Below are 19,008 nucleotides of genomic sequence, written 5' to 3'. Positions count from 1 at the left end.
CCACTCCTCGGAAGGAAGGTTGGGCAATCCTACTTCCGTAGTGATACTGCCTCGGAAACCCAAGGAGGGGTTGCTATGAGTCGGGGCCGACTCGACGGCATATAACAACAACAACAACATGGTCTGTCACTGGACTCTGCTTGTTTGAATGAATGAATGTACAGAGTAAATGAAAATGTACTGTGTAACTTTTTAACTTTTTTTCTCACACAAGGTCAATTCTCCCATAATTTGAAAGACATTGAAAGTCAGGTACATGGATATAAACTGCAAAGGTCCCTACAACATGCAGGAGTGGTTTTTAGTGTACCTCTCATGCAATACTAGAAATGAAATTAATCTGCACATTCAGAAAGGTATTTGTCTCAATACGCAAAGCTGCAATCATTAAATATTCACTATTGTAGACCAAACTAACATAACATTAACAACAAAGGATATAGTCACCATTCGTATTACTTTGCAGAACTGAAGAGAGGGATGTGGTTAAAAAATACTTTTTCTTAAGGGGATATAAATTAAAATCTTTCATTTACCTGATTCTTTTTTAAGTTGGAGAGTTTTATACATTAGCTAATAGATTTGATCCTATATCATCTAGGTAAGAATAATCTTATGTTTTAAAGTGAAAGGTATTAATGTGCAAAAGAAAATTATATATACTATATACAAACATATATTTAAGGTAAGAAATCACTGACAAACTCCAGAAAAAGTTCTTCAGGAAAGGAAAACAATTAGGCAAAAGGTAAGCCATTAAATGTACATATTCAGGCTGAAATACGAGGAAGCAATTAGAAACACTGGGTGTACATATGTATCAGAGAGTGAAAAAGATAGGGAAAAGGCAGTAATGACAAAAAAAAAAAAAGCCAGAAAGCAAAAAAACAAACTGAAGAGTCCATTTTTATGTAAAATAAAAGAAAAAAGGAGTTGAAAAAACAAAAGAAAAAAAGCAAAACAGGCTATTTTTGGTGATGACTAAAAACGCAGACGGAACACAGAAATAACACCGTTTCAAAGGCATACCTTAAGATCCTTGGGCAATCCTACTTCCGAAGTGATACTGCCTCGGAAACCCAAGGAGGGGTCGCTATGAGTCGGGTTTGACTCGATGGCACATAACAACAACAACAACAAGATCCTTGGGTAGTTTTCAAAGGTTTATTAACCTGACTCAAGCCAGGCGGGGATTTTAGACCTGAGCCTTCAAGACTCCACCCATCCTCCCATCCAGCCTGTCCTGTGGCAAACCTTCACCCTTTCACCCCCAGGCTCTGGCACTTGTACAGCGTGCACATTCCCTAGGACACTACAGAGGCTTTCCGCAATGCACAAAGGTGGACTATCCAAACTGGGGCTGTACAACTTTCTCACTTTGAGTTCTAGGATTCAAAAAGGTTTTATAAGCACTGATGATGCCCCACTCTCAAGTTATATTTAGATTCATTAAGTTTGTATGATTAAATGTGTTAAACATTAAAAAATGAGCAGCAAACAATTTGCAGAATCTTTATTTTAAACAGAAGTCATTAATAGTTGTTACAAACTGAATTAAATGAAACTCAAGTTGGTGATCTGAAATGGATTTAGAGGCTTACCTTTGCACAGCATAATTTGTAATCTTTTCCCTTCTCAACACTTAGAAAAAGATCACTAAAATTATCAGCAGTTCAGTGGTCATTCTCACTCTTGAAAAAATCACTAGCAGAACTTCTACCTTTCATCATCAAAACTATCACACAAACTTTGTTTTTTAACGATGCAAACAAACAAATATATTTAAATATTGCAGACCATGTATAAGCAGTTTCCAAACTGTATCTTTTGCATTTCTCCTTCTGTTAGATGGTCTCTAAAAATAGCTTGCATTTCTTTCATTTGTTCCCTTGTCATTGCAATCCTTCTCTAAAATACTGCACCTATTTCAACAAGCATGTATCTGCCTCCTCCTGGGATCCTGTCTTCCTCATCCACTTCCCCTAAGTCCGCTGCTTGCTCTATCAGTGCTCACTGAAGGGGATGAACAACCAGCAGGAAGAGCCGAAGCTAGGGGTTCGGTCTTTAGAAAAGTACCATCTGGTGGCAAAAATGAGTAACTGAAGCTTTGCTGTTAAGTAAAATAGGTCACAGGTAAAATGGACGGTCTGTTCTTCTTCTGCTTTTCAATATATTTTCCAGGACTGTATTTCAGTGAAAAAGCTAGAACTGTTAGTAAAGTGTTCTAAAATACTGTACCTGTAACCTTAATAATCAATTCTATAAAGGCATCAAAGTATCCTCGCATGTCAAAAATACTATATGGAAATGTATCAAAAATCCAAGTATGTGTCAAAGAGGAATAAAAACAGTATTTCATGAATTACATTCAATAAATAATACTTTCTAATATAGTGTTCTGTGGTTTTTGTAAAAATATTTAAAGAAACATTCAAAACAAATCTACATGGCACAGACAAGTAATGAATGCACAACTGAAAAATATACTGAACATCTAAATGAAAACTCCAATGGATTCCTTCTGAATATTATTCAGATGAATGATACTGGATATATCCAAATGGGTTCTGAATATCATTACAACGAATAACACTCAGCAGTCATTCATCTCTTTTTTTTTTCGTTAAAAACCACAACACTCAGCATAATGTGGGACACCAATCATTATTTCAGTATAATTTAATAACTCTTCATAATTTCTATGGTTTTTGGGTTTTCTACCAGTGTAACAATATGAAACACCAATAGTTTCCTGTATTGATTTTCTTATTCATATAGTTCAAAGTGACTATGCCAGAATATTGCTATACACCTTCTCCTCACTTATCTACATGGTTAGGTGCCAAAGACCAGGTTGTTACATGAAAATTGGCATTATATGAAAATGGAAGATGAGCACATCATTACATGACTGCCAAATTACATCAGTATGTAATTGCTAAACCACTGAGACTCATGGCCCAGCTAGGTTGATACATAACCTTAACCATCACACCCAGTGCTACTCTTACTTGCACCTTAGCATTTGTTACTGCCAGATGTACGTCGTTAATGTGCACAAGGGGTAGATGGATTTTTTTACTACTGTCACAAATATGAAATGTCAGATAACGAGATAGTTGGTAAGTGAGGAGTGGGTGTACTGGAATGCAGGGTGGGGCCTATGACTAGAGTCTTGATGTTGTGTGTATGTGTTAATAACAAATACCAGAGTTTCATTCAAATCAAACATAAAATACATTACAAATCAACTGGCTGGAGCGCTATGATTACAATGGGATGGTGATATTAGGAGCAGAGATAAATTCTCATACTTAAAAATCACTTGTATTATCTCTTGTATGAGCATCTTTTAGTTCAGTGTTTCCCTACTTTTTTTTTCATGGCATGGCACACATTGAAAAGGCTGATATTTGTATGGCACAATGAACTAAACCTACCAGGCCATTCCCAGCCAGCAGGACTTGCCCAGGACCTATGATCTCCCTACTTCTCATTGTGGTACCACAAAGGCTGAGGGTATAAATATCTTGGCATACTTGCTACTCATTAAGGAAACCCTAGTGTGCCAAGATCCATCAGCAGGGAAATTGGGGTAACCCACAACTAGGCCAATCTGACCTCTTTAGAGTCTAATATTTCAGAATTGGCTTAAGATAGTTTAAAATCTGACAGTGAATGGTCATTTTGTGCCTGGCATAAGATTTATTTCTTTTCTTCCAACTTGAGCAAGCACACTTTTTCTTTCATTCTTACCTGCTTAGGTAAGTCTGAATTAATTTCTGTTCATCCTTCTAGAGCTTTAAATAATTAAATTGTTCTTAATTATAAATAATTAAAAATTTCACTGTAAACAGTGAAAAGAACAAGATAGTTGGAACCAGATACCCTAAATATGAATCGCATCTACATTCCAATCCCAACTCTGCCACTTACTGTGTGACCTTAAACAAGTTTCATAACTTCTTTGATCCTTAGTTTCCTAATGTGTAAAACTGGGATAATAACAAAGAGTTGTGGTGAGAATTGGAGATAGTAAACATGCATTGCCTAGGACGATGTCTAGGATGTTTAAGATGCTCAATAAATGACAGCTAGCATTATTATTTAAAAGTTACAGCTGAGGGTTGTGTTTTAATGTCTACCACATTGTGAACACTTAATAATTATCATTATTTCAAGTAAACAATCTATTAGAGTTATTTTCTTTATAGTGCAAAGCTAAGGAACCAATTTCTTACTATCTCACATATGTAAAGCTCCGCAGTGACTTTACTTGTGTGTAAGAGAATATGGCTCATGGTTAATGCACTGTCTTTCATCTTGGAATCAAAAGACAGCATGTAACACTTATTGACAGTGTGTGCACCTTCTAAATACCTTGAGTGGGACTATCCCCATTAGAGCTACCAAGAGCTTACTTACAATGAGTCTAAACAGTTGTTTAGCCCTTTATCCTTTAGACAAGGATTAGTGGAATTTTTAAAACGCCTCTTCAGATGATTTTCACTTTTTTAATTTACTTCTCATAATTATTTTTACCAAAAACCTGTTGCTATCAAGTTGATTCTGACTCACAGTGGTCCTGCAGGTCAGAGCTGAATTGCCCCACAAGACTTTCCCAAGGCTGAATTCCTTTCAAAAGCAGACTGCCATAGTTTTCTCCCATGGAGCAGCAGGTGGATTTGAACGACTGACCTATCACTGCAACTTAATAAAATGCATCAGAATTTAGACTCTTGAAATATTTTAAATATGGAGATTACATGGTAGATACAGTAATGTTCTGTAGATAAAAATAATTACAATGAGTTATCACAAATTCTGAAAAAAACAATGACTTGCATGCATACTCTTAAAAAAATCTGAGTCAAGATACAAACATATTGATGAACTCTGGGCTTCTTCTAATGAGTATTTCCACAGGGGTTGTCTGAGATTTGGCAGCCCATGTTCTGGCCTGTTACTTGTACTTTGAAAAGAGTCCCATCAGCACACATACAGAGCTTGTAGCGCACCCAGTCACCATTACTGAACTGGTCTCCACTAGACGAGCTGGGCAGGCGAGTTGTGCTAACCATCACAGTTCCATTTAGGATGATGCTGTTTTCCTATTAGGAGAATAATAATATGATTTACCTCCATGAGTAAGGATAGAACAAAGGTTAATAAATAAAACAAAACAAGTTTTGGAAAATTAACAAGAAAAGAAGGCAATAAGGAAAAGCAAAGCCATGACCAAAAAAACAAAACCAACATCAGGATTCAACTAATGACCTCTTGGCTTATTTAGTTCATAACATATGTCAACAACTTGCAACACAACTCATTTCTTAATTATTAGTTAAAATTACATCAAAATTCCTAAGTGCATAATAAAACTGATTTCAATAAAGTTTCAGATCACTTCATTTGTTAACTCCTAAGAACATCAATGGGAGCTCTGGTGGCTTAGTGCCCAAGGCGCTTGACTACTAACCAGAAGGCTGGCAGTTCAAACCCACCAGACACTCCTTGGAAGGAAGGTTGGGCAATCTATTTCTGTAGTGATACTGCCTGGGAAACCCAAGGAGGGGTCGCTATGAGTCGACGGCACATAACAACAACAACAATCATATCAATACACAAGATTACTGAAAAATAAGCTCCTGATGATCATAAGAAAACTGTTTTTCTCCTAGAAAGAATTAATTTTCATTTTCAGTGCTTCTGCCTTACCATAAATGGAAAGATTCAAACCATGTAATTTTGAAGGCTAGGAATCCAAAAGAAACTGCCCAGGGGCACTCTTCTTCAAACCCATAGCTCAAAGAACATTCTTATAGCATGTTGTTGTTGTTATGTGCCGTTGAGTTGGACCCGACTCATAGTGACCCCTCCTTGGGTTTCTGAGGCAGTATCACTATGGAAGTAGATTGCCGAGTGAGTGGGTGATGGGTTTGAACTGCCAGCCTTCTGGTTAGCAGTCAAGTGCCTTAGGCACTATGCTACAGTCCATAAAACTTTATTTTCAGGTACTCTTAAACCTCTCTCTGGTCCAGTCCACAACCAATCATTGAAATGGCACAAGACCAGGCAGGGTGTCACCATTATTTGGGGGCCTACTCCATGCAGACAGCAACAACAAAACCTCTCTCTCCCTCCCTTTCTCTCTTTCTGCCCTACATTTATTCAACACATAATTATTAAGTTCCTACTATGTGTGACCACCACTCATCTGTCAGTTTGACATACTGTGATGACTTGTGTGTTGCCATGAAGCTGAAGAATATGCCACCAGTATTTCAAATACCAGGAGGGTCACCCATGGGAGACTGGTATCAGCAGAGCTTTCAGACTCAGACAGACTGGGAAAAATGATGAGGCCATCCACTTCTGAAAAAATTGGCCACTGAAAACCTTATGTTCAGACAATGAACACTGTCTAATATACTACTGGTAAACTTTCTGAATAGCAGTAAAACACTGTCTGATACAGTGCTGGAAGATGAGCTTCTTAGGTTAGAAGGCACTCAAAATATGACTGGTTATCCCACAGAATGTGGAAATTATCGAACAGTATCATTAATATCACATGCAAGTAAAATTTTGTTAAAGATAATTCAGAAATGGCTGCAGCAGTATACTAACAGGGAACTTCCAGAAACTTAAACTGGATTCAGAAGAGGACATGGAACAAGGGATATCACCACTGACATCAGATGGATCTTGGCTGAAAGCAAAGAATACTAGAAAGACGTTCCTGTGTTCTATTGACTATGCAAAGACCTTTGACTGTGTGGATCATAACAAATTATGGATAACACTGAGAAGAATGGGAATTCTGGAACACTTAATTGTGCTCATGGGGAACTTGTAAATAGACAAACAAAACAAGAAGATACTGCATGGTTTAAAACCAGAAAGGGTGTGTATTAAGGTTATATCCTTTCACCAAATTTATTCAATCTGAATGCTGAGCAAATAATCCAAGAAGCTGGACTATATGAAGAAGAATGTGGCATCAGAGTTGAAAGAAGACTCATTAACAACATGAGATATGATGACACAGCCTTGCTTGCTGAGAGTGAAGATGACTTGAAGCCCTTACTGATGAAGATCAAAGACTACAGTCTTCAGTATGGATTATACCTCAACATAAAGAAAACAAAAATCCTCCCAACTGGACCAATAAGCAACATCATGATAAATGGAGAACAGAGTGAAAGTCATCAAAGATTTCATTTTACTTGGATCCACAATCAACATCCATGGAAGCAGTAGTCAAGAGCTGCTGTAAGAGACCTCTTTAAATATTAAAGAGCAAAGATGTTACTCTGAAGACTAAGGTGTGCCTAACTCAAGCCATGGTATTTTTAACTGTCTCATAAGCATGTGAAAGCTGGACAATGAATAAGGAAGACCAAGGAGTTGCTGCCTTTGAATTGTGGTACTGAAAATACCATGGACGGCCAGAAGAATGAACAAATATGTCCTGGAAGAAGTGCAGCTAGAATGCTCCTTGGAAGCAAGAATGGCCAGACTACATCTCACCTACTTTGGTCATTTTGTCAGAAGGGATCATTCCCTGGAGAAGGGTATTGTCATTGTTCTCTAGGGTTGCTCTAACAGAATCTATCACAAGTGGATGACTTTAACAAAAAAGGATTTATTCTCTTATAGTTTAGTAGGCTAGAAATCTGAGTTCAAAGTGCCAACTATAGGGGCTGGGTAAAGGCCTTTCAATTTTGGAGTTCAGTTCTGCCTCTTGCTCCTGACCCACTGGAACCGTAGACATCTCTTAACTTAGGCAACTGCCAGCTGCTGAGGCTGACAAACCCAAGGCCAACAAGTACAATGGCACAGTCCGAAGACTATCAAGTGACATGGCAGGCCACTAGTTCAAGTCCAGAAACAGTTCCAAGACTGGCAGGCTGCTGAATGAAAACTCATGCCTGTAGGATCGATGCTTGCCAAAAAGCCAGAGACATTTCTCAATGTGTCTTCTTACATACTAGAAGCAGACCATATCTCTAAGGCAGCTATTCAGCTGCTCAAAGCAGATTCCACCATGGAGTTGTAATTATTTCTCACTGTGATAAATAACTACATCCAGCTGCCAGCCACTCAAAACCAGGCCCAGCCAAATTGACACATAACCTTAACTACCACAGATATGCTTGGTAGAGGGTCAACAAAAAAGGGAAAGCCCCTCAACGGATGGTGGTTAGGCAACGAAATGGTGGTTAGGCTTTCCTTAACCACCATCTGTAAAACAGAACCCTTATGTCATCTCTATTTACCCTGTTTTATATTTCTGCAGAGGTTTTATCTTATCTGATGCTGTGTATGTCTTACTCATTTATTTTCTGTCCACCAACCCACCAAGATGAGAACTCTATGAGGACATGGATTTTGCCTGTTTTATTTGCTGCTACATCCACAGCACCTAGAATAGTGCCTAATACTTATTTGTTGCTGTTGTTGTTAGGTGCCACTGAGTCAACTCTGACTCACAGAGACCCTATGTACAACAGAACAAAACACTGCCTGGTCCTGTGCCATCTTCACAATCATTTTAATGCTTGAGCCCATTTCTGCAGCCACTGTGTCAATCCATCTTGTTGAGGGTCTTCCCTTTTTTTGCTGAACCTTTACTTTACCAAGCATGATATCTTCTCCAGGGAACGGTCCCTCTTGTTAACATGACTGAGATATGAGAGATGAAGTCTGGCCATTCCTATTTCTAAGGAGAATTCTGGCTGTAGTTCTCCCAAGACAGATTTGTTCATTCTTCTGGAAGTCCATGGTATAGCCAATACTCTTTGCCAACACAATTCAAATGCAATAATTATTTTGCATCCTTATTCATTGTCCAGCTTATAAATACCATGACTTTGGCACTTGGGCCCTCAAAATGACATCTTTGCTTTTTAACACTTTAAAGAAGTCTTTTGCAGTAGATCTGCCCAATGCAATATGTTGCTTGATTTCTTCACTGTCGCTTTCAATGGCATTGACAGTGAATCCAAGTAAAACAAAATCCTTGGCAACTTCATTTTTTTCTCCATTTATCATGATGTTGTTGAGATGTAATCCACAGTGAAGACTGTAGTCTTTGATTTCCATCAGTAAGTGCTTCTTGTCTTTCAAGCAAGTTTGTGTCATCTGCATATCACAGGTTGCTAACGAGTCTTCCTCCAATTCTGATACTGCATTCCTCTTCATATGGTCCAGCTTCCAAGATTATTTGCTCAGCAAACAGATTGGATAAGTATGGTGAAAGGATACAATTCTGACACATACCTTTCCTGACTTTTAAACTATGCAGTAACCCCTTGTTCTGTTTGAACAACTGTCTCTTATTCTATGTATAACCAAAACCAAAAAACCAAACTCACTGCCATCGAGTCGATTCTGATTCACAACAACCCTCTTTGGGTTTCCACAGTGGTAAATCTTTATGGAAGTAGATTACCTAGTCTTCCTTCCACGGAGTGGCTGGTGGACTTGAACCACCAATATTCTGTTTAGCACTTTTAGCAATATCATGAGAAATGTTGACCCTAGGCCACCAGAGTGCCTTATTCTATGCATGGGCCTCTTAGGAGCTCTGGTGGTACAGTACCTAAGGCATCTGACTACTAACTAGAGGGCTGGCGGTTCAAACCCACCAGCCACTCCTTGGAAGGAAGACTGGGAAACCTACTTCCATAGCGATACCACCCTGGAAACCCAAGGAGGGGTCGCTATGAGTTGGAATCAACTTGACAGCAGTGAGTTTGGTTTGGTTTTTGGAGGTCCTCATAAGCACAATTGAGAGTTCTGGAATTCCCATTCTTCATAATGTTACCCAAAATTTGTCATGATCCATACAATCAAATAAATGACTAGCCTTTGCATAGTCAATAAAACACACATAAGCATCTTTGGTATTTCTTGCTTTTAGCCAAGAACAATCTGACATCAACAGTAATATCCCTTGTTCCACATCCTCTTTGCAATCTGGCTGGAATTTCTGGCAGTTCCCTTTCGATATACTACTACAACCATTTTTGAATTATTTTCAGCAAAATTTACTTGCATGTGGTATTAATGTATTAATGACATTGTTCAATAATTTCTGCATTCTGCTGGATCACCTTTCTTTAGAATGCACACAAATATGGATCTCTCCCAGTTGGTTGAATAGGTAACTGTCTTCCAAATTTCTTGGTTTAAGATGAGTGAACCCTTCTAATGCTGCATCCATTCACTGAAACACCTCAATGGGTATTCTGTCCATTTCTGGAGCCTTGGTTTTCAAAAATTCCTTCAGCTTGAACTTCTTCCTTCAATACTATTGGTTTTCTATCATATGCCTTCTCCTGAAATGACTGAAAGCTGACCAATTCTTTTTGATGCAGTGACTATATGTATTCCTTCCATCTTCTATTAAGCTTCCTGCATCATTCAATATTTTGCTTTTGTTGTTGCTGGTGTTAGGTGCCACTGAGTCAGCTCTGACTCATAGTGACCCTATGTGCAACAGAATGAAACACTGCCCAGTCCTGTGCCAGCCTTACAATCTTTGCTATACCTGAGCCCATTGTTGCAGCCACTCTGTCAATCCATCTAGTTGAAGGCCTTTCCCTTGTTTGCTGACTCTCCACTTTACCAAGCATGATATCTAATATTACAACTCAAAACCTGAATCTTTCATTCAGTTCTTTCAGTTTGAGAAATGCCAGTGTGCTCTTTCCTTCTGATTTTCTAACTGGAGGTCTTTACACATTTCAATATACTCTACTTTGTCTTCTTGAGCTGCCCTTCAAATTCTTCTTTTCAGATCTTTACTTGATCATTTCTTTAGTTTGCTTTAGCAACTCCCCATTTAAGAGCAAGTTTCAGAGTCTCTTCTGCCACCAGTTTTTAGTCTTTTCTTCCTTCTTGTCTTTTTAATACCTTTCACTTTCTTCATGTATGATGTATTTCATGTCATCCCACAACTTGTCTGTCTTCAGTTGTTGGTGTTCAATGTTCCAAATCTATTCTTAGATGTTCTCTAAATTCAGGTGGGATACAACCAAGGTCTTATTTTGGCTCTCATGGACTTATTCTGTTTTTTTTTTTTTTTTCAGCTTCAACTTAAACTTGCCTATGAGTAACTGATAGTCTATTTCACAGTCAGCCCTTGGCCTTGTTTTGACTGATATTTAGCTTCTCCATCATCTCTTACAACAGATGTAGCAGGTTTGATTCCTATGTATTCCATCTGGTGAGGTCCATGTGTATAGCTGCTGTTTATGTTGAAGAAAGGTATTTGTAAGGAGTAAGTTGTTGGTGTTGCAAAATTCTATCACGTGATCTGTGGCATCATTCTATCACCGAGGCCTTATTTTCCAACTACTGATGTTTCTTCCTTTTTTCCAACTTTTGCATTCCAATCACCAGTAATTATCAATACATCTTCATTGCATGTTTGGTCATTTTTAGACTGCAGAAATTGGTATAAATCTTCAACTTCATCTTTGACTTCAGGGGCTGGTAGGTAAATTTGAGTAATATTTGTGTAAACTGGTCTTACTTGTAGAAAAATGGGTATTATCCTATCACTGGCAGCACTATACTTCAAGATAGACGTTGAAATGTTCTTTTTGATGATAAATGCGACATCATTCACTCTTCAATTTGTCATTCTTGGCATAGAACATATGATTGTCTGAATTCAAAATGGCCAATGTCAGTCCATTTCAGTTCATTAATGCCTAGAATATCAATCTTTATGGGTTCTACTTCATTTTTGACAACTTCCAATTTTCCTAGATTCATACTCCATGCATTCCACATTCTGATTATTAATGGATGTTTGCAGCTGTTTCTTCTCATTTTGAATCATGCCACGTCAGCAAATGACAGTCTTGAAAGCTTTACTCCATCCATGTCATTGAGGTCACCTCTACTTTGAGGAGGCAGCTCTTCTGCAGTTGTGTTTTGAATGGCTTTCAACCTGAGAGGCTCATCTTCTGGTACTGTATCAGACAATGGTTCACTGCTTTTCATAATGTTTTCAGTGGCTAACTTTTTTAGAAGCGAAGTACCTCTTCCTTCTTCCTAGTCTATCTTAGTCTGAAAGTTCTGCTGAAACCTGTTCACCATGGGAGACCCGCTGGTTTTTGAAATACTGATGGCATAGTTTCCAGCATCACAGCAATATGCAATCTACCACAGTGTGACAAACTGACAGAAAAGTGTGGCATAAGTTTGCAGATGGTATTTAAAGCAATGAGGAAAAGTTGGTTATAAATAATAAAAACAGCTAATTGGTATATAGTGATAATATCTGGAATAAACACAATTCTTGTGAGACAAATTTTCAAATTTTGTTCCTATGCTGCCATCTTGTGGTTATTTAATTTTATATTCAAGTTGTATCTTAAAGCAGTTTATTTTTGAAAAGCAGTTTAATTAATAAAAATCTTCTAACCACTCATATTAGGAGCTCTGGTAGTGTAGTGCCTAAGGCACTTGACTGCTAACCAGAAGGCTGGCGGTTCAAACCCACCAGCCACTCCTCGGAAGGAAGGTTGGGCAATCCTACTTCCGTAGTGATACTGCCTCAGAAACCCAAGGAGGGGTCGCTATGAGTCAGGTCTAACTCCACAGCACATAACAACAACAACAACCACTGATATTAACTGAATTATAAAACTATCTTTTCAATATTGAAAGTTCAACTACGGAGAAACTGATAACATGTACATGTGTATTTTAAAGTATTCTAATATTTGTTATATTAAAAACAAGGTAGGAAGGGGCAAGAATTATTAGTCCAAAATTTCCAGGTAAAGAAAAAAAAAGTTTACATAGCTTCCTAACAGTCTCTGTACAAATAAATCACATCTTTGCTCCTTTGACTTCCTGGTGTGGAGGACCACAGCCCACTGTAGTGATTCTTAACACCACTCTCTCAGAGGAATGGCCTCTTAACACGATACATTTAAAATTTATCCTGCATTGCTACTGAGTTTCTAAAACAATCACACATTATGTTCATCTTTATTATTGAGAGACAGGAATATATAATTTAGGAGAAAAGGTGTTTATGAAAGTGACGAAATTACTAAAATTTTATTTAAATTTCATTTTTCTAAAAATTATGAAATTAAGTTTTTTTAAAAAGGGAAAGAATTACTTTTAAGTCCTTAGGTTTAAGTTTACTTTTGTCAGTTAATGCTTGGTAAGACAAATTAGAGATGTGGTGGCAAAGTGGTTAAAGACTTTGGCTGCAGACTAAAAGGTTGGCAGCTGGAATCTACACGCTGCTCTTCAGGAGAAAGACGTGGCAGTCTACTTCTATAAAGATTTACAGCCTTGAAAACTCTATCGGGCGGTTCTACTCTGTCCTATAAGGTCACTATGAGTCAGAATCAACTCAAAAGCAGTGGGTTTTGGGTTTTTGTTGTTGTCAGGTGCCGTCAAGTCATCTCCAACTCATAGCGACCATAGGTACAGCAGAAAGAAACACTGCTTGGTCCTGTGCCAGCCCCATGATCCTTGCTATACCTAAGCCCAATATTGTAGCCACTGTATCAATACATCTTGTTGAGGGCCTTCCCCTTTTTTGCTGACCCTCCACTTTACCAAGCATGATATCCTTCTCCAAGGAATGGTCCTTTCTGACAAGTGACCAAAGTAGGTGAAATGAAGTCTGGCCATTCTCACTTCCAAGGAGCATTCCAGCTGCACTTCATCCAGTACAGATTTGTTAGTTCTTTTAGCAGTCCATGGTACTTTCAGCATTCTTTGCCAACACCACAACTCAAAACCATCAACTTTTCTTCGGTCTTCCTTATTCATTGTCCAGCTGTCACACACATGAGACGATCAAAAATACCATGGCTTGGGTTAGGCGCACCTTAGTCTTCAAGGACACATCTTTGCTCTTCAGCCATTGAAAAAGGTCTTTTGCAGCAGATTTGCCCAATGCAATATGTCTTCTGATGTCCTGACTGTTGTTTCCATTGGTGTTCATTGTAGAACTAAGTAATATGAAGTCTTTGACAACTTCAAACTTTTCTCCATTTATCGTGATGCTGCTTATTGGTCCAGTTGTGAGGAGTCTTGTTTTCTTTATATTGAGATGTAATCCATATTACAGACTGTATTCAATCTTCATCAGTAAGTGCTTCGAGTCATACTCACTTTCAGCAAGCAAAATTGTGTTACCAGCATGTCACAGGTTGTCAATGAATCTTCCTCCAATCCTGAAGCCATGTTCTTCTTCATATAGTCCAGCTTCTCGGATTATTTGCTCAGAATACAGATTGAATAAGTATGGTGAAAGGATACAACCCTGACACACTCCCTTCTTGATTTTAAACTATACAGTGTCTCCTTGTTCTGTTTGAACGATAGCCTCCTGGTCTATGTACAGGTTCCTCATGAGTACAGTTAAGTGTTCCAGAATTCCCATTCTTCTCAATGTTATCCGTAATTTGTTATGATCCACACAGTCAAATGCTTTTGTATAGTCAATAAAACACAAATAAACATCTTTCTGGTATTCTTTGCTTTCAGCCAAGATCCATCTGACATCAGCAATGGTATCCCTTATTCCACGTACTCTTCTGAATCCAGCTTGCATTTCTGGAAGTTCTCTGTCAATATACTGCTGCAAATGTTTTTTAATTATCTTCAGTAAGATTTTCTTGTGTGTGATATTAATATTGTTAGATGATTTCCACATTCTGTGGGATCACCTTTCTTTGGAATGTGTACAAATAGGGATCTCTTCCAGTCAGTTGGCCAGGTAGCTGTCTTTCAAATCTCTTGGCATATCTGAGTGAGTGCCTCCAGTACTGCAGATGTTTGTTGAAACATCTCAACGACTATTCCGTCAATTCCTGAAGCCTTGTTTTTCACCACTTCCTTCAGTGGAGCTTCAACTTCTTCCTTCAAAACCATTGATTCTTGATCATATGCCACCTCATAAAATGGATAAACATCAACCAATTCTTGTTGATACAGTGACTCTGTATTCTTTCCATGTTCTTTTGATGTTTCTGGCATCATTCAGTATATTGCCCATAGAATTTTTCAATATTGCAACTTGAGGCCTTTTTTTTCTTTAGTTCTTTCAGCTTGAGAAATGCTGAGTATATTCTTCCCTTCTGGCTTTCCAACTCCACATCTTTGCTCATTTCATTATAATAACTGACTTTGTTTTCTTGAGCTGCTCTTTGAAATCTTCTGTTCAGCTCTTTTGTCTTGTCATTTCTTCCATTTGCTTTAGCTATTCTTTGCTCCAGGGCAAGTTTCAGAGTCTCTTCTGACATCCATTTTGGTCTTTCTTTTCTTTCCTGTCTTTGTAATGACCTTCTGCTTTCTTTATGGATCATGTTCTTCATGTCATCCCATAATTCAGGTGGTTTTCAGTCACTGGTGCTCAATGCATCAAATCTATTGTTTAGATGGTCTCTAAATTCAGGGGGGATATATTCAAGGTCATATTTTGGCTCTTGTGGACTTGTTTTAATTGTCTTCAACTTCAAATTGAACTTGCATATGAGCAGTTTCACAGTCAGCTTCCGGCCTTTTGGCTGAAGATATTGAGCTTTTCCATCACCTCTTGTCACAGATGTAGTCAATCTGATTCCTGTGTACTCCATCTGGCAAAATCCATGTGTACAGATGCTATTTTTGTTGTTGAAAAAAGGTATGTGCAATGAATAAGTCGTTGGTCTTACAAAATTCTGTCATGCACTCTCCAGCATTATTTCTATCACCAAGGCCAAAATTTCCAACTACCAGTGATTCTTGAGTTTTTAGAACAAATTTAATTAGAGCTTTAGTTAGTAGCAGATAGTGGTGTTGTTAGTTGCCATTGAGTTTACAGCAACTCATGTGTCACAGAGTAGAACTGCTCCATAGTGTTTTCTTGGCTGTAATCTCAAAAGGAAGCAGATCACCAGGTCTTTTCTTCCATGTTACCACTGGGTGGGTTTGGACCACCAACCCTTAGCTTAGCAGTGAAGTAAAAACCCTTTGTACCAGAGATGCCCAAAATGTATTTTAAATAATTATGCTCTGATGAGAACTGTAGACAGATAATTTTTTGGAACTTAGGGTTCCTTTATAAGAAATATGATACCCATTCAGGTTGAAATATAATCTCTGAAGCACAAAAAAATGTTCATTTTTCAGTAGCAAAATAAAGCACATTTTTCCTTTATAATTAATAACTGAAGTATAAATAGCCATAGCCAAACACCTTGAGGGAATGAGTTGTCTGGTCAACTGGCATAACACAGCCCACAAAGTAAATGTTCCACATCCTCCTTTGGTGAGTAGCAACTGAGGCCTTAAAAGCTTATAAGCCACCATCAAAGGTGCATTGGTCTTTCCTCATCCAGAGCAAAGAAAAGTGAAGAAAATCAAAGATGCATGGAAACAATCAGTCCATAGGGCTAAAGGACCACGTGAACCGTCTCCTCCATGAGCCTGAGACCAGGAGAACTAGGTGGTGTCCCGCTACCTACTGACCACTTTGAAAGAGATTGCATTAGAAAGTCCTGGATAAAGTGGGAGAAAAATGTGGGACAAAATTCAAAATAATAAAAAAGACCAGGTGAACTGGTCAGACAGACACCAGTGGAATCCTTGAGACTGTGGCCTTTAACCACCTTGTAAGCATGGAACCAAACACTTCACTGTGGCTCAATTTTCAGCCAGATAGTTCTACAAGGTGAAAAATAACATAAGGAGGTACATACTCCCTGGAACAATCAACCACTGGAGATAAAAAGGGAAGCATCTGCCCAAGGACAAAGCTCAGAAGGCAGGAAGGGTTAGGAAGGAAGGAGGAATGGAAATGGGAAACTCAGGGAGGAAGTGGGATCAGTGATATTACACTGTGGGGACTGCCATCAATGCCATGAAATAAAACGTAGAAGTACTGAATGGGAAACTGATTTGTTCTGTAAACCTTCACCACAAATCACATTAAAAAGCTATAAAAAAAGAAATATAAATAAAAGTCATGTTATATATTTGCTAATTTTTTTTCACATTACTGGATATGAAATCCAGAAAGAAATATGAACAATCTTCAATTTTAAAAAAAATTCAGGACATAGATACTTAACTTTGATCTTCCAGAATTCTGTTTTAGATGGACTTTTTCCTTTTTAAATTACACAAGTGATCATTATAGGAAAAAATTAGAAAATATAAGTAAGTAGAAATAAAAATTAAATAATCTGTTATCCTGCTATCCATAGCTAACTAGTGTTTACATTTGGCATACTCTTCAATGTTTTCATAAACATACATGTGTTTTGAAAAGAAAAATAAGATAGTTCACAAATTGTTTCATAGCTTTCCTTCACTTAACAATCTATTATGAGCTTCTTTCCATGTCAAAACCCATGCAACTACCCTGTCATTTTAATACTAGCATACGATTGCACTGTTTAGATTTCTTTATACATCCATAATGTATTATTACATAAATATATATATCAAAGCATCTTAAACTCTTACTATGTAAATACTCACAGCCTTTAACTCCATATTGCCACCCATATGAAATTCAATAGTTTTGCCCATAATGAATACTCCTTCATTTCCACGCACAATAGCACGTCCATCAACTTTTATATTTAAATCACTAGTAGCATTACTGGTAATCTGAAATATTAAAAAAAAAAAGTGTTGAAAGAGTTTCTAAATTAATATAAGAATTATTATCAGTGATAAAGAAATAAGAGTTTCAACTATGTAATATGAGAGATAAGTGTTTTGTGTTTATACTTTACAGATGTGAAAACTGAGGCAAAGGGAGATGGCTTGATAATAATCAACATAAACTAGGTAATGATAGACCTAGAACTAGTCTTTTCCACTGTTTTGGAACACATTCTTTCATGCCACTGTAAGATAAAAAAAATTCTCTCCCAACCTATGACTTCAGACAGTAGTTCTATAACATTAATATTCTGAGAAAAGGCAAAGAAAATAAATCATACCCTTTCAGTAGATGCTTTTTGAACATTCAGACTTTTTACTCCACTTGGCAAATGAAACTCATGGGTTTCATAATCTGTGCTGAATAAAATATTTTGAGTCCTTGGGTCAAAAAACTGCATACCAATGTCACTAGTGATGGAGGTTTGGTTCTTCTCTACACTGAGCTTCGTTGTTCCCTGCTGGAAAACAATCTTCAGAAAAAGACTTTATCATGAATGTGCTTTCAAAGAACACTGCAACTAAAATTTATGAAGAACATTAAAAAACACTCTATAACAGGAGACGAACTTCAAATACGGTCATGCACCATCATATATCACCCGTTTGGGCAATGTTCAACTACATATATACCCATGGTCCCAATCCCTATAAAAAGCCAATTATATTAAAAATTCATAAAAACAAATGAGTACTACTTTGCAATGTGCATCAAAACATTATTATTATTACTGTATTGTTATGTTAAAGATGTTTTAGTGATTTTTGTATTTAGAAAGGTATAGTATATATAAAGACAAATATTTGACTGGTTTTAGATATGAACTGTACCTAACAGTTCTGACTTACATACATATCTTGACTTTAAGAAAGACTTAAGAATGGAACTCGTTCATAATCCCAGGACTGCCTAAATATAATATGGTGTTCACACAACGTCTGTATCATATAACGTCCTATTTCACAGAATGTATCATGGATGTTAAGTGATGCATGATTGTACTTTTAATAGCACCTGTCCCTTCTCCACGCTCTAAGGAGAAGAGTGCTTTAACATGAAGGCTTACATACTTATGTGCTTATACTGCTCTGCAAAAGCATGTGGATCATAGGACACATGGCCAAGGTCTAAGATGGGCAGCAAATAAGAATACTTCCTTGACCTTCTGTTCAGTTGACATCTGTTATAGCAGCCACTTGAGCATGGGCTGCCAGTGACTAGATTGGCCTATTTTCTGCCAAACTCCCAAAACACAGGGTATTCTACTTTGGAAGGGACTTTATTAATGACTTCCTAGTATG

The 19,008-nt window shown here is 37.6% G+C and overlaps 1 protein-coding gene across 1 annotated transcript in view; it reads right to left on the bottom strand.

Moving 5' to 3' along the window:
• Nucleotides 1-4,907: 4,907 nt before the first annotated feature.
• Nucleotides 4,908-19,008, bottom strand: part of SGCB (sarcoglycan beta) — a 28,918-nt gene continuing 14,817 nt past the window's right edge. The window contains exons 4-6 of the mRNA XM_007955706.2: nucleotides 17,988-18,179; nucleotides 17,518-17,649; nucleotides 4,908-5,111 (exon numbers count right to left, since the gene is read on the bottom strand). Coding sequence (XP_007953897.1) covers nucleotides 4,908-5,111; nucleotides 17,518-17,649; nucleotides 17,988-18,179 — 528 coding nt within the window. The remainder of the gene's footprint in view (nucleotides 5,112-17,517; nucleotides 17,650-17,987; nucleotides 18,180-19,008) is intronic.

The sequence above is a fragment of the Orycteropus afer genome, unplaced genomic scaffold (assembly GCF_000298275.1).
Source record: "Orycteropus afer afer isolate SDZICR_OR568_19922 unplaced genomic scaffold, OryAfe1.0 scaffold00532, whole genome shotgun sequence".
Taxonomy (NCBI): Eukaryota; Metazoa; Chordata; class Mammalia; order Tubulidentata; family Orycteropodidae; genus Orycteropus; species Orycteropus afer.
Note: the sequence above shows the minus strand (reverse complement) of the source record. Positions and strands in the feature narration are given on the sequence as shown.